General features: G+C 39.7%; 1 protein-coding gene across 1 annotated transcript in view; it reads right to left on the bottom strand.

Moving 5' to 3' along the window:
• Positions 1-12,483, bottom strand: part of parp4 (poly (ADP-ribose) polymerase family, member 4) — a gene marked incomplete at its 3' end in the record, with an annotated part of 28,659 nt that extends 16,176 nt beyond the window's left edge. Inside the window, exons 1-11 of the mRNA XM_071513582.1 lie at positions 12,364-12,483; positions 11,612-11,744; positions 9,741-9,972; positions 8,031-8,160; positions 6,720-6,798; positions 6,077-6,181; positions 5,056-5,214; positions 4,037-4,174; positions 2,023-2,190; positions 1,261-1,412; positions 999-1,130 (exon numbers count right to left, since the gene is read on the bottom strand). Of these exons, the coding sequence (XP_071369683.1) occupies positions 999-1,130; positions 1,261-1,412; positions 2,023-2,190; positions 4,037-4,174; positions 5,056-5,214; positions 6,077-6,181; positions 6,720-6,798; positions 8,031-8,160; positions 9,741-9,972; positions 11,612-11,737 (1,421 nt within the window). The remainder of the gene's footprint in view (positions 1-998; positions 1,131-1,260; positions 1,413-2,022; positions 2,191-4,036; positions 4,175-5,055; positions 5,215-6,076; positions 6,182-6,719; positions 6,799-8,030; positions 8,161-9,740; positions 9,973-11,611; positions 11,745-12,363) is intronic.
• Positions 12,484-13,373: the final 890 nt, after the last annotated feature.

Here is a 13,373-nt window from a genome sequence, read left to right as displayed (position 1 = left end):
GTATATGTCAAAGCTGCAGGTGGATATTGATTTGTGTAACATCTTGTACATCTTGTATATGGGGGAAGAGTATAGAATTTCTATTATTTATTTCTTATTCTGTCACATTTTGATGTATTGACTATATTAAAGTATCAATATTTCTGGTTGGACACATAAGCCTAAAGATTAGAGAAGTGGCCTTTAAAGCTGCATGAGGCAACTTTGGCGGACCAAAACGGCAGCAAGTAGACCCTAATTTAGTCCACATTAGGGCCACAGACCCCCATTTGATGAGATTTTGTCTCTCTGACCCAAATCTGTGAATATTTTTATTGTGAGATATGATTTTGTCCAGAATTCCATAACTATCTTTATTGTAGGTAGAGAGATAACAGTGAAACTATGATCAAAATAATCATTCTTCTACATCTACATCTTCTTGTAAATTAAATAATGGTGAAGTTTAACAATTTTATCAACTTGCTGAGGACCCCCTGGAACCCCCTCAAGGACCCCTGGTAGTCCCCGGACCCCACGTTGAGAACCACTGCTTTATACCAAAGAAACCAAAGAGACGAGAGAGGAGAAGATCTAACCCTGCTGAGTCCAGCTTTCTCTGCTGCCGGGTAGGAGACAGTTTGGATTTCACTCTTAAGCTTTGATTCATGACCTGACACTAGAATTGAATTTGGGCAAACAGGGCAAATCTATGGGGGGGCTGAATTAGTGGGGATGGGACGCTCTTCTCTGTTGCAGCCATGCTTTGTGATTTAGGCTGATAGGATGAATGTGTTTTTACAGAAAAATCTTTCATAGAGCAGCTTTAAAAAATTGCTCCCAATAAAAATCGGTGAAGATTTGTTACTGCTGTCCAAAGGCTCGCGGGCTTGTAAAATTTCAAGCATGCGTTATATCTTATATCACACTCATATACCAGTCACCTCTTGTCAATAAATTGCATTGGTTGTGTGTGTATGTGTATGTGTGTGTGTGTGTGTGTGTGTGTGTGATCTCACCGAGACAGGATACCCACGAAGCTGCTGGGACTGGAGGAGTGGAGGAGGGGCTTAATGTTGCCGAGCTCGTTTTTGAACGTCTGAAGCTCCACCCCTCTGCTGACACGCAGCACCTGTCGGACCTGCACCTTGCTGCGGGGCGGAGAGGGACACACACACACACACACAACGACATGTAAAAGGCACACCTGAAAAACACACACATTTAGAAACCCACACAGGCCTGCAGGACTTCACCACACACACACATTTGTGACACTACCTGTCCTGTAGCAGACAGGTCACGGTCTGAAACTCGGGGCCACCGGGGGGAACCGCTTCAATGCTGCACCTCAGAGCGCGGTACTTCCCCAGACAGGAAGGGGCGGGGCTTCTCAAAGTCACCTCGCTCACGTTCAGAACATCTCGGATCAACTTGATACAAAGAAATGATCGTACTTGTGTTAGTCTGGAAATGCCCACAGACCTTTGGTGACTTGGGTTTACTGATGTGGGCTAATAAACGGCTTCAGAATAGTGTTTCTGTGTGTGTGTGTGTGTGTAGCATTTATCGTCTTTCAATAGAATCATATACTGATGAAATTATGATGTCAAGTTATCGTGAAACACAATTCTGTTGTCCAAATGAATGATTAAAAGCAAATACTAATTAGTCTCTCACAAAATGAGACGGAGACAAAGATGAGACAAATTAGGGAATATCATTGGAAAATTACACTACAATTATTCCAGAAAATCACAATTTATCATACTTATACAGTATATTAGCATGCAGTTCAATGTGATGAACATCAATTTGATTATTTCATTTTATTATTTATGTGATTTTGCATGTTAGTAGATATCATTACATATCGAAACATCGATTACATATTGATATCTTGATGATTATCGTGATATCAATTGTGTACATCGACCAGCCCTAGGTGCGTGTGTATAATGCTGTGTGTGTGTGTGTGTGTGTGTGTGTGTGTGTGTATGTATGTGTGTGTGTGTGTGTGTGTGTGTCCATCTGTGCGTTTACCTGACAGAGGTCCAGTTTCTGTGAGAGGAGCTTGGCGGTGGCGGGGGGGCGGGGCTCCCTGTGCGGCAGCAGGGTGTAAACCTCGTCCAGGAGCGCCGCCGCCTCAGCGGGCCTCGCCCCCCTCAGCGTCTTCTGAGCCTGAAGCAACAAGCCCTCGGCCCTGCTCACCTGCACACAGGCAGAGCGAGAGGTTTACAGCTTTATTAGTGCTGTCGCAATAACCAAACTTCTGATACTACTTCACTACCGTAAAATTCAATATTGAATTTTTTGTCCCCCACCAAAGGGGGGACTATGGATCGGTCTCCGTCCATTTGTTAGTCACACTGTAATGTTGACTTTGTGCCACTAGGGGGCGGCGTTGACAATTAATTGGGACTCAGTGGTAAAGCAATACAGTTAAAGTTATCATACAATGTGGGGGACAATGAATGAGGACTCAGTGGTAAAGCAGGTCATACAGTTGAAGTTATCATACAATTTGGGGGACAATGAATGGGGACTCAGTGGTAAAGCAGGTCATACAGTTAAAGTTATCACACAATGTGGGGGACAATGAATGGGGACTCAGTGGTAAAGCAATACAGTTAAAGTTTTCATACAATGTGGGGGACAATGAATGGGGACTCAGTGGTAAAGCAGGTCATACAGTTGAAGTTATCATACAATGTGGGGGACAGTGAATGGGGACTTAGTGGTAAAGCAGGTCATACAGTTGAAGTTATCATACAATGTGGAGGACAGTGAATGGGGACTTAGTGGTAAAGCAGGTCATATAGTTAAAGTTATCATACAATGTGGGGGACAGTGAATGGGGACTCAGTGGTAAAGCAATACAGTTAAAGTTATCATACAATGTGGGGGTCAATGAATGGGGACTCAGTGGTAAAGCAGGTCATACAGTTAAAGTTATCATACAATGTGGGGGACAATGAATGGGGACTCAGTGGTAAAGCAATCCAGTTTAAGTTATCATAGGTAACATAATACTCTACACACTTGGAGACATCAGACTGGGTTGATGTGTTGAAGTGAGAGTCAATGGAGAATTTTTGGGCAAACCTCTAACCACAAGACACTGTAGTTATTGTCCAGTTGTTGGACTGTTGTACTGTTATTGCATCATCACTGCACTACCACTGTGCCTCAGTGTTGACTACTTATATCATATTACCACTTACCTACTGTGCAATACCATATATCACTTATCATTTAGCATTTATATTATTCATAACACTCACGCTCCTGGTGTTGTATGTTATATTGTATATTGTATTATAAATTGTATTGCAGTGTACATTGTGTAATGTACGGATTGTATTTATTGCGTATTGTAGTTCTTATATTTTGTACTGTATGAGTAAATCAGGACCATTACAGTTACTACATTTCAAGATATAACTTGTAAGCCTAATTCTGAGAAGACTAGGCAACAGAAATATATGGTCAATCTGTCCTTTCATTGTCCCAAACAAAAATGCTTATACAATTTCACTCATATTTCAAGTTCACTCAGCAATCACTGACTGACCCAAGGATGGAACTACATCACTGGTGGGGGACAACATGTTTATTATTTGCTTGTTTTTTTTTTAACCGCAGCTGGGGGGTAATATTCAGAGAAAAAACTCTGAATTTCTGAGATTAAAGTCAGAAATTTGTGAGAAAAAACCCTCAAAATTTATGAGTATTCCAAATTTATTTTTCTTGTAAATTTCTGACTTTAATCTCAAAAATTCTAGATTTTTCTCTGAATATAACCCCCCCCCTCCCCCCGGCTGCAGTAAAAAACAAAAGAGATGGGTGGAGAATTGGGAGGGTTAGCAGAGGGACGGTATACTTTTTTTCATGCAAGTCTCCTTAAATAAAAATATATTAAAATTTAAAAAAAAAGATGATGTGACAGCTGATGCTGCTGGCCAAATCAAGTCAGTCAGTAGCCCTTTCAAAAGAGAATGCATGGACAGAATGAGATTTTAACATTACAAATCCAGAGAGGAAGACCCGACCTTACATCATTGAGGCTCAGACTGGTGATCGAAACTCTGAGGATGTTGCCAAGGCAACCAAGCGCTTCGGTCCACAGCAGCTCAACGAACACGCCCACTTCCTGTGACAGACTTCCTGTGTTCAGCTTCTCCTCCAGCAGCAGCTGTCAATCACACAGAGCATGTGCCAATCAACTGATCCGACCACTGCATTCTGCCCTACAAGCAGTGACTATGTTTTGTTTGTTTTAACGGTCAAATTTAGGTCAAGATTAGGTTTTAGATTTCATATCAACAAAAATTCTACCATTAGGACCATACTGTTGTTTTATCCCATTTCATACTTCATACTCGTTTCATCCCACACATACTTTTCATTACTACTGGCCATTTTCAAAGCATACCATATTTCTACCAGATTTCTGAATATTTACTCGATTTCCCTATTTATTTTTACATTTTTAAATGATAAACCTTTTTTAAAACTCTCTGCTGCTCCAGCTAATATTTGTGCCCAGGTCTAGATGTCATGGATGAATAAAATGGATAAAACAGGGACTATTTTCTGGCGGAGACATACATTCTGTTGTGTGTGTTTCTGAGTGCAACAGAGTGGAATGGTGCCACGCAAAGATAAAGTAACTTTGACCTAAATAAACCCAGAGAGGATGTTCACTGTGATGGATTACTTATCTCAAGCAAGTTTCAAGTCTCTGCAAATTGATTTTCCTACTGTACTGAAATTAATGGAAATGAATGGCTGCCTGGAAGGGAGGAAAAACGCATTCAAACATCTAAACAAGTATGGTATGCTTTAGAAACAAGTATGGTATGCTTTAGAAACAAGTATGGTATGCTTTAGAAAATGGTCAGTAGTCATGTCACGTATTGTAGTAAACAAGCAAAAACACTGGTTGTAATGTTGATGATCTAGGAAGTGAAGCTTATTCTGCTGTTGCACTCACTGGAAGTCGCTCTGGAAAAGGCTGAGAAACTCTGACAGCTTTATGTATTGCAAATGTAGTGTAAGAAATGTGTGACTGACCTGCCTGAGCGGGACGGAGCCCAGGTAGCGGGCCTGTGGAGGGAGGTTGTTCCTCAGCTGGAGTCCTGCGGCCTGCAGCTGCTCCCTCAGGGCCTGGTAGACCTCCACCGCCTCCTCAGAGGAGGAGACGAACACCAGCCGGTCCCTCACCGCCGCTGACTGTCAGGACGAGGACAGGAGGTACATCAGTAGTGTTTTTAGCCTGATATTCAGACTGAATGTCCGTTTCGTTCCCACTCCATTATTCAGCCTGAGGTTGCTTCTTTCTTAGCCATTTTCCCTGTGTGTGTGTGTGTGTGTGTGTGTGTGTGTGGGGGAGGGGTTGATTTTCCCCGGCCCAATCACTAGTGACTGACGTATCCGGCCGCTCTGACGTTACTTCACCAAGATTGTCGGTCATTTTTGACAAAAAATATCGTCCTTGCAAAGACAATTTGTTGGTTAAGGGGGTGATTTCAACAAATAATATTCTGCCAAAATGCCAATGAAAATCCGTTGGAGGCACGGTTCAAACTTTAGACACGCCCATAAAGGCGCTGATTGGTTCGATTGTTTATCTGAGCGAGAGCACGCCGTTGACTAGACAGGCTGGCAGTTTTTCCCTCATGCTGTAAACTGGAAACCTGGCTAACCTCCACCACACGCTCCCACATCCATAGTCATGTGTTGGTCATTTCTGTATGTTTTTTTTTATTGTGAGGGTGTAGTATGTTTTATGCCTGGCTGAAAAATAAAATTGAATATTGTGGACAATAAAATCCTGAACTTCTATTTGACATGCTATAGATGCTCGTTCCAGTTCAGTGAGTTTCTGAACAGTAGTGGGTCAAATAGTTTTTGCAAGATGTCTTCATCACCACTCTGATGAAGGCTTCTCGTAACCGCTGCAGCACAATACTGATTATTATACTGATGATTATGCCCATTTGAAGAGGTAGCTCACAAAACTCATGTTTAAAAAAACAATAAGGTATGTGATGTGACATACACTACAGTCAGCAGTATACCACAGACCCCTCACCTTGGCTGCTATGTTGTCCTTCCAGTACCTGACCACACAGTACTGCTGCCCGCTCACTGTTCTGACACTCTGCAGCTCCAGCACAGACCAGGTACTGCTGTTAACCTGGACACACACATGGAAATACAGGAACATATATCATTATTATTATTATTAGTAGTAGTAGTAGTAGCAGTAGTTGTAGTATTAGTAGCAGTAGTAGTAGTATTAGTTTTAGTAGTAGAAGTAGTAATAATAGTAGTAGTAGTAGTAGTAGAAGAAGTAGTAATAATAGTAATAGTAATAGTAGTAGTAGTAGTAGCAGTAGTAGTAGTAGTAGTAGTAGTAGTAGTAGCAGTAGTAGCAGTAGTAATAGTAATAGTAATAATAGTAGTAGTAGTAGTAGTAGTGGTATAAGTAGTAGTAGTAATAGTAGCACCAATATTAATATTTTTTGGGCAAAGACATATTTTTATAAAAATATGTAAAAAAAACCCCAAAAAAAACATCTACATCATGGGTATCAATGGAAACCAGACAACCATATTTTCTGAAGGACAGCAACAATATCCACTAGAAAACTCAACAGAGAACCAGATTACACTAAAGGGGCAATTAGCAGAGGATATCAGAGCTAAGAAAAAAACAAAACATGAAGTTTTACCTTTTCAAAGATGGAGTACTTGGCCACTTGAAAATTGTACGGATATGTCGGAAGATCATTGTCCTTTTCAGTATATATTCTGTGAATAGGCAACATTTGACAACAGAAAGGCAAAGATCAATAAACTTCCTAAACCTTATCTGGGCCTATTTGTTCTGCAACTTTACAAGTTTACAAAATCTACAAAATGTAATATAAGACATGATAGAAACTGTTAGTCATCCAAAGGTCCGATGATTGAAAATCATGACTGAAATGTCACATTATGTTTTCTTAAATTGTGTATTATTTGGAAGCTAAGAAACTACTTTCTTGAACAGGAGATTTTTCCCAATTGCAGCTATCTCCATGTGACAGCTGTGCATGAATAAACTATTCTCGTTCAGTATTACAAATCTACCTTAAACTGTATACTTTTACATTGTGTGCCACTAGGTTGGATTTTGCGGGAAGTCTGCTAGATTGCTTTGTGACACAAGGAGATATTGCTTTACAACTAAAAGCTTTCAGAGCTTCTCGTACTGGCAGATGGTGGAACGAGTGAAAGGCCAATGGAAAAATCAGTACAAAGATGTTTATCCTTTTTAGTAAAACGAAAGACAAAACCTTTGACCGTAGAAGCAGAGAATGGGATAAAACGGAAGGGAAGAAAAAACGGGAAAACGATCAAATCCAGGCAAGTAGCAACATCCTCTTTGCATCAGTAAAAGAAACAGGGATTATGGGAAATGTGGTCTTCATTTTGAGAAACTCACTAACAATACCACTGATGTGAAATGGAGACTAATGATCATCTTGACCACCGTCTCATTTGTTGATAGCAGTTATACCAAGGTATCACAATTAATTTGACAATGATATACTGTCTGTTTTTAACTGTATCTCTGTTTGTTTGTTTATTTTTAGTTGTACCTGTTTATCTGTTGTATTACCTTTTATTCCTATTTTTTATTTTAAAAAAAATTGGCACACACTTTTATGTAAATTTCGATCTGTTTTTAATTGTATCTCTGTTTGTGTGTTTTTAGTTGTACCTGTCTACCTCATATATTACCTTTTATGCCTATTTTCTATTATTGCTGCTTTTGCGTTTTATTGTATGTAAAGCACTTTGTAAACATTGTTTTTAGAAAAGTGCTATACAAATAAAGTTATTATTATTATTATATTGATGTTTAAAAATGCTACACATAGCACCTTTAATAATTTGTACTTATATAATGTATATAATGTGTTGTATGCCATCTTCCCTGTTAATATAATGCTGTTGTTGCTGAGCAGTGATTGACAGCAGCAGGAGGCGATCCACACCTGAACTTTTCCAGGAAGTTTCCGGTCTTCTCCCGACTCCCCGCCTCCTCAGTCAGGCTGCCAGCGTCGAGACTCTGGGTCTGCTCTTTGGACTTCTCAGCAACTGGTCTGCTTGTTGGCACCTTAGACACTAAAAGACACAGAACAGTGCACACACACACACATTAGCAACACACCCAACCTCGCGTCACATGTTCATGACACGCCCCTGCCAAAGGTTTAATTGTGCTAAAACAAAAATCTAAATGTGCAGTGACATCTGTACACACCCGATGAGCAAACAGACACTATCTGACCTACACATTCCTGTCCATTTAAACCGGCTCACTGAGTTAAAACTGGATTTTCAGTCAATATGTCCATACATCAACGCACTGAGGACAGAGGGAGAGGACAATAGCTGTTGTACCAGCGTCTTGCCTATAAGACTCATATAACTCATGACTCAGATCTGTGGTACGCGCAAAGAAGAATACTGACTGAGAGGAGTCATCCGTCACTGTGCTGGAACTGGGTGGAGTCCTGATAGATCCTCTGCCTTCTGTATTCATGGCTTCATTCATTCATGGAGTATACGCACACAACATGTGTAATCATCCATAATTACTAACAATGCCAAGTCTTTGAATGCACAAACAGTTGCACGTTGCACATATTCATTTTGACTCATTTTAAATTCACAAACATGCAGTTCTCCAATGGTGTAAAATGGATTTCACCTCAGTCAGTTTTATCTAATGGCATTGAGTTAATGGTTTTCTTTATGTTGCTTATTAACAGTAATGGATCAGATCAGTTCTCGGTATTGGACAATACTTTTACGGGAAATAGTTACTCAAAATGCATCTCTCTCTCTCTCTCTCTCTCTCTCTCCCTCTCTCCCTCTCTCTCTCTCTCCCTCCCTCCCTCCCTCTCCCTCTCCCTCTCCCTCTCCCTCCCTCCCTCCCTCATCTTAAGCTTCAATCTTAGGCTTCCCACAGATCACCTGTCAATCAAACAGTGTGGGCGGGCCTTGGATTTTCTGTTGCTGCAGTTTGAGTTTCTCTTTTCTCGGTCTGTTCAGTCATGGTGGCTATCACTGCTCATGCTAACTACCCAGTTCTTCTTCTTTTTCTGTTATGGAACGAGTTACCAAACTCCATTCGATCCGCAGAGTCCCTCTCAATCTTTAAGTAAAGGCTAAAGACCCAGCTCTTTAGCGAACACCTTCTCACCTAATGGACTGTGTAATTGCTAAAAAAAGAAAATAATAATAATACTAATTCTTTATCTGCCTCCATGCACTGCCTCGTAGCACCTATGTCCTGTCAGACTAGAACTTCGCTTTATGGCTCTTACTCTCGTTGTTCTCTCCTGACTAGATCCTTGCTTGTGTTGTATTAAAATCTCCTGTGTACATCACTTTGGATAAAAGGGTCTGCCAAATGGGAAATTGTAATTGAAACCGAAAATGTAAAACGCATCACTTCCTGTGTGCCAGAGGGATTTTTCCTAGGAAATGTGAGGCTTTCATGAACCAGGTATAGGTTGAATCCCTGTCGTGCTCAATCAGCCATAGAGAGCAACAAAACGGATATTTATATATGAAAATGTCACAGATTATAATCATAAAAAAGTACATTTTATACAAGCATATAAACCACTATAGCAACTGAATCCAAATTTTCACCCTCACTCCCTCTCAAAGTGAATTTTTCAGGATAAGACTACCTTGCTGTGAGAGTGGACTTGGCCTCGGTGCGGAGAGAGAGAGAGGAGGAGGAAGAGAAGCAGAGGCAGAGGGAGGAGTGTCCAGCATGTACTGGTCGGCAGGCAGCAGCACTCCTCTCTCCAGACAGCGGTAAACGTAGTCCAGTCCCACCACCGGGGTCTGGTGCTTCTGGATGCTGCGCAGCCTGTTGGAGCTCAGACTGGACACGTCGCCCGTCACGATCAGAGAGCACTGTGGGAGGAGGGCACAGAGCACACAGCAGACTGGAGGCTTAGCTATAGATACGTTTCTAAAAGGCAGAAATAATCTCATTGGGTTGAGTTAAACCTCAGTGGGCGGAGCCAAAGAATCACAGTTTCACTTAATTATCAGAGGAGGCCTAGAGGCTGAAAACTATTCTGTATTTCACAAGAAAAAAGCAAAAATTAGAGAAAAATCAGAAAAAATAGACAAGATAATATATTTTTACAGTATAAATATAGCATAAATAATAGAATATACAGTATAAATATAGTATATGTTTTGCCCTATCCCACAAATCATCTCGCAACCCTCCAACATTGTTTCGCGGCCCTCAGGTTGAGAACTGTTGCCATAGACAACCAGTGTTGATGAACTGTACAATCAAACAAACTGCATCATATCGGTCATATCAGAGGTGGATGACACTGACTGGCCGATATCCAGTTTAAGGACATTTACAAAGTACGTAATACTGGCAGCTATAGCCTGCGCTCTTCTGCTGTTTGGAAAATTTGATTCTGCTTGGTGAACACAGTCAACAGGGAGCTGTGACTTTAAGGCTGGGTATTGGCAAAGACCTCGCGATACGTATCACGATACATGGGTCACGATACAATTGTATCGCGATACATTGAGATACGATACATATTGCGATACATCGTAATACTCTACATAATTTACTGAAAATTTAAAAATAGAGCTGAAAATACAACCTGGGTAGTCTAATATGTACATCACATTATATTGATAACTCAGCGGACAAATTGAGTCAAAACTATTTAATTCAAAGGGATTTGAGGGAAATTGAAGGACATTTTACATACATTTAAAACATGAATATTTTTTTTTTATGTATCGATATGAGAGGCTGGAAAATCGATACAGTATCATGGAAAAAAATATTGCAATACTCAGCTGTATCGATTTTTTTGCACAGCCCTAGTGGCTATGTCTAAATTGTTAGTTCTTTTACCCCCAAATCCCAATTTTATTGCACTTGATTTTAATTTGTATTTGACATGATACAGTTTTATGTTTCTATTTTTGTAAGTTATTTTCTTTGTTGTGTTATCTGTAACTTGTATCTGTAACCTGGAACTAACATGTATGTTAAATTGCTGCTGTCTTGGCCAGGCCTCTCTTGCAGAAGAGATTTTACATCTCAATTAGGGCTGAACGATTTTGAAAAAATATCTATCTTTTGACTGATATTGCAACTGCGATATGATTTGCGATATTAGAGGGAGTGATAATTTTTACATCATTAGTCATTGAAAAACGTATTAAAATGATTATGGTGTGATTTTTGCAGGGATCTGTACCAAACAAAGATGTTTTCTTAAGTCTGTAGAATATGATGTGTAGGCCAGGACATCTCTGCAGCACCACAATATTTAATTTAAAATGCTATTTTGACACATTTCGCCTTTAACAAATATTGCGCCTCCTGCGATTTGAAAATTGCAGTAGGACATATTGCGATTTCAATAAAATTTCGATTAATTGTTCAAAAAAAAAAAAAAATATCGGCCTGATGTATCTGCCAACAGAGTTCTATCGGTCTAACCCTGGTGGTAGGAAGTAAGATGTAAACAAGAGAAACAGGCCGACTGTCACAGCATCTGACCTGCTTATTCACCACATAGGAAATGTTGCCTCCATTCTCTGTTACTGCCAACTTCAGCCTTTTCTTCTCCTTAAAGGGCAAAGTCTTCAGCTCCAAAAGCACAGAGCAGTTTTCAAATAGAGCCATAGCCTACCTATGACACACACACACAGTGCAGATTACTGGAAATGCGGAAACAGGTTATTCCCAAACCTACACTGCAAAAAGTGTCAGTCCTAACAGGTCAACAAGTTAAATATGGCTTTGTACTGTCTTACAATCTTACTTTTCTTGAAGTAACTGATAATTTCTTCCAATGGTGAGGTATAGTCACTATAGTTTTCCAGTGCAATAAATCCAATAAAAAACAACAACTGTGACATCATCTTGAAACATGCAGATCAGAGCACGCATCTTGTTTCAATATATCACTTGAATAAAGACAAATTCTGGAAACTGAATTGCAAATAGGTGTAATTACCTCACAACTGGGATATTTTATTCAACACTTTACGAAAAAGCAGGATTTTAAGATTGAATACATAAGCGACTTATTCAGATGGACATTTTGTACAGTGTAGCAACGCCTACAGGAAATAAAACAAAACAGAAGAAAGTTAGATGAAAAATAAATCATGGCTAATAACACACGTATTTTTTTTTTTCCCAGTAAAGAAAATGTCTTAGTGTTGCACTTGGGCAAACGACAATAAAAGAGTGCTATTCTGAGAAGGATACACAGATTGGAAGCCATAATGTAAAATAAAGCTCACTTCACTGTAGAGCTCCAAGTCGATACTGCGGTGGTTGCTGTCAGGAAGCGTGGGCGACTTCTGGCACCAGGCGAAATATTTCACACTGCAAAAACCACACAATCCGACTTCATGTTGTTATGCTGCTATCTGGGGCAGCGTCAAGTAGCCTGTGTTCCGCCAGCTGGAATAAGAGTAAGACTTCCGGTGCGATTTTTTCAGAATAAGAGCGTAATTTCTAGAAATTCATAACACTCAAATGTTGACTAAATAAACGTCTTTTTACACAAAAAAACAAACAATTAAGCAACAAAATGCAACTATACAATCTGTACAACGTTTTTCCATGATAAGAATTGTTGTAATCATTTTGTTTAATTTATCATTTAATCATTAAAAGAGATTTGGCATTTTTGGACTACATAGGCTACACAGATTAAACACTACACAGGTATGTGCACAAGTTCTATGTCAAAACACTCCTACAGACCTGTACTTTCACTACACACTAACATTTAGGTCCAAGCTATTTAAAAAAAAAGCAATGACAGGCCCTCAAAGTCGGCCACAATCTAATAATGTGACATTTTCGGACTAAATTGGACACTTTGCAGTTTACCTTTATTTGCATGTGCACACGTTCTATGTCAAAACACTCCTACAGACCTGTACTTTCACTACACACTAACATTTAGGTCATTCGAAACACACACAATAGTCTCAAGTCATTTTCACACTGTAAAATTTGTATTTACTGGTTTCAATGGCAGGTATGACTGAAAAACGAAATGTGACAAATTAGATATGAAATATATACATAAATAATAAATGAAGCATAGAATACTTATAGTAGCAAAGTTGCAAACTGGCAAAAAACAGTGTAGATGTGTCTTGGTGTATGACAATGTATCGACATACAGTAGACTCCGTAGGTACAGTAGGTCTTCCCCAAGAAAATCTGCTCCAAGAGTGTCTTCCACAAAACTTGCTATCATGTCACATACATCTTCCTTAGTCACTTGCTGTGTATC

This window comes from Centroberyx affinis, unplaced genomic scaffold, assembly GCF_046629955.1.
Source record: "Centroberyx affinis isolate AG114_WGS23_722 - 3 ecotype Tasmania unplaced genomic scaffold, CSIRO-AGI_Caff_v1 ptg007354l_1, whole genome shotgun sequence".
NCBI lineage: Eukaryota > Metazoa > Chordata > Actinopteri > Beryciformes > Berycidae > Centroberyx > Centroberyx affinis.
This window is presented reverse-complemented; position numbering and strand designations above follow the sequence as displayed.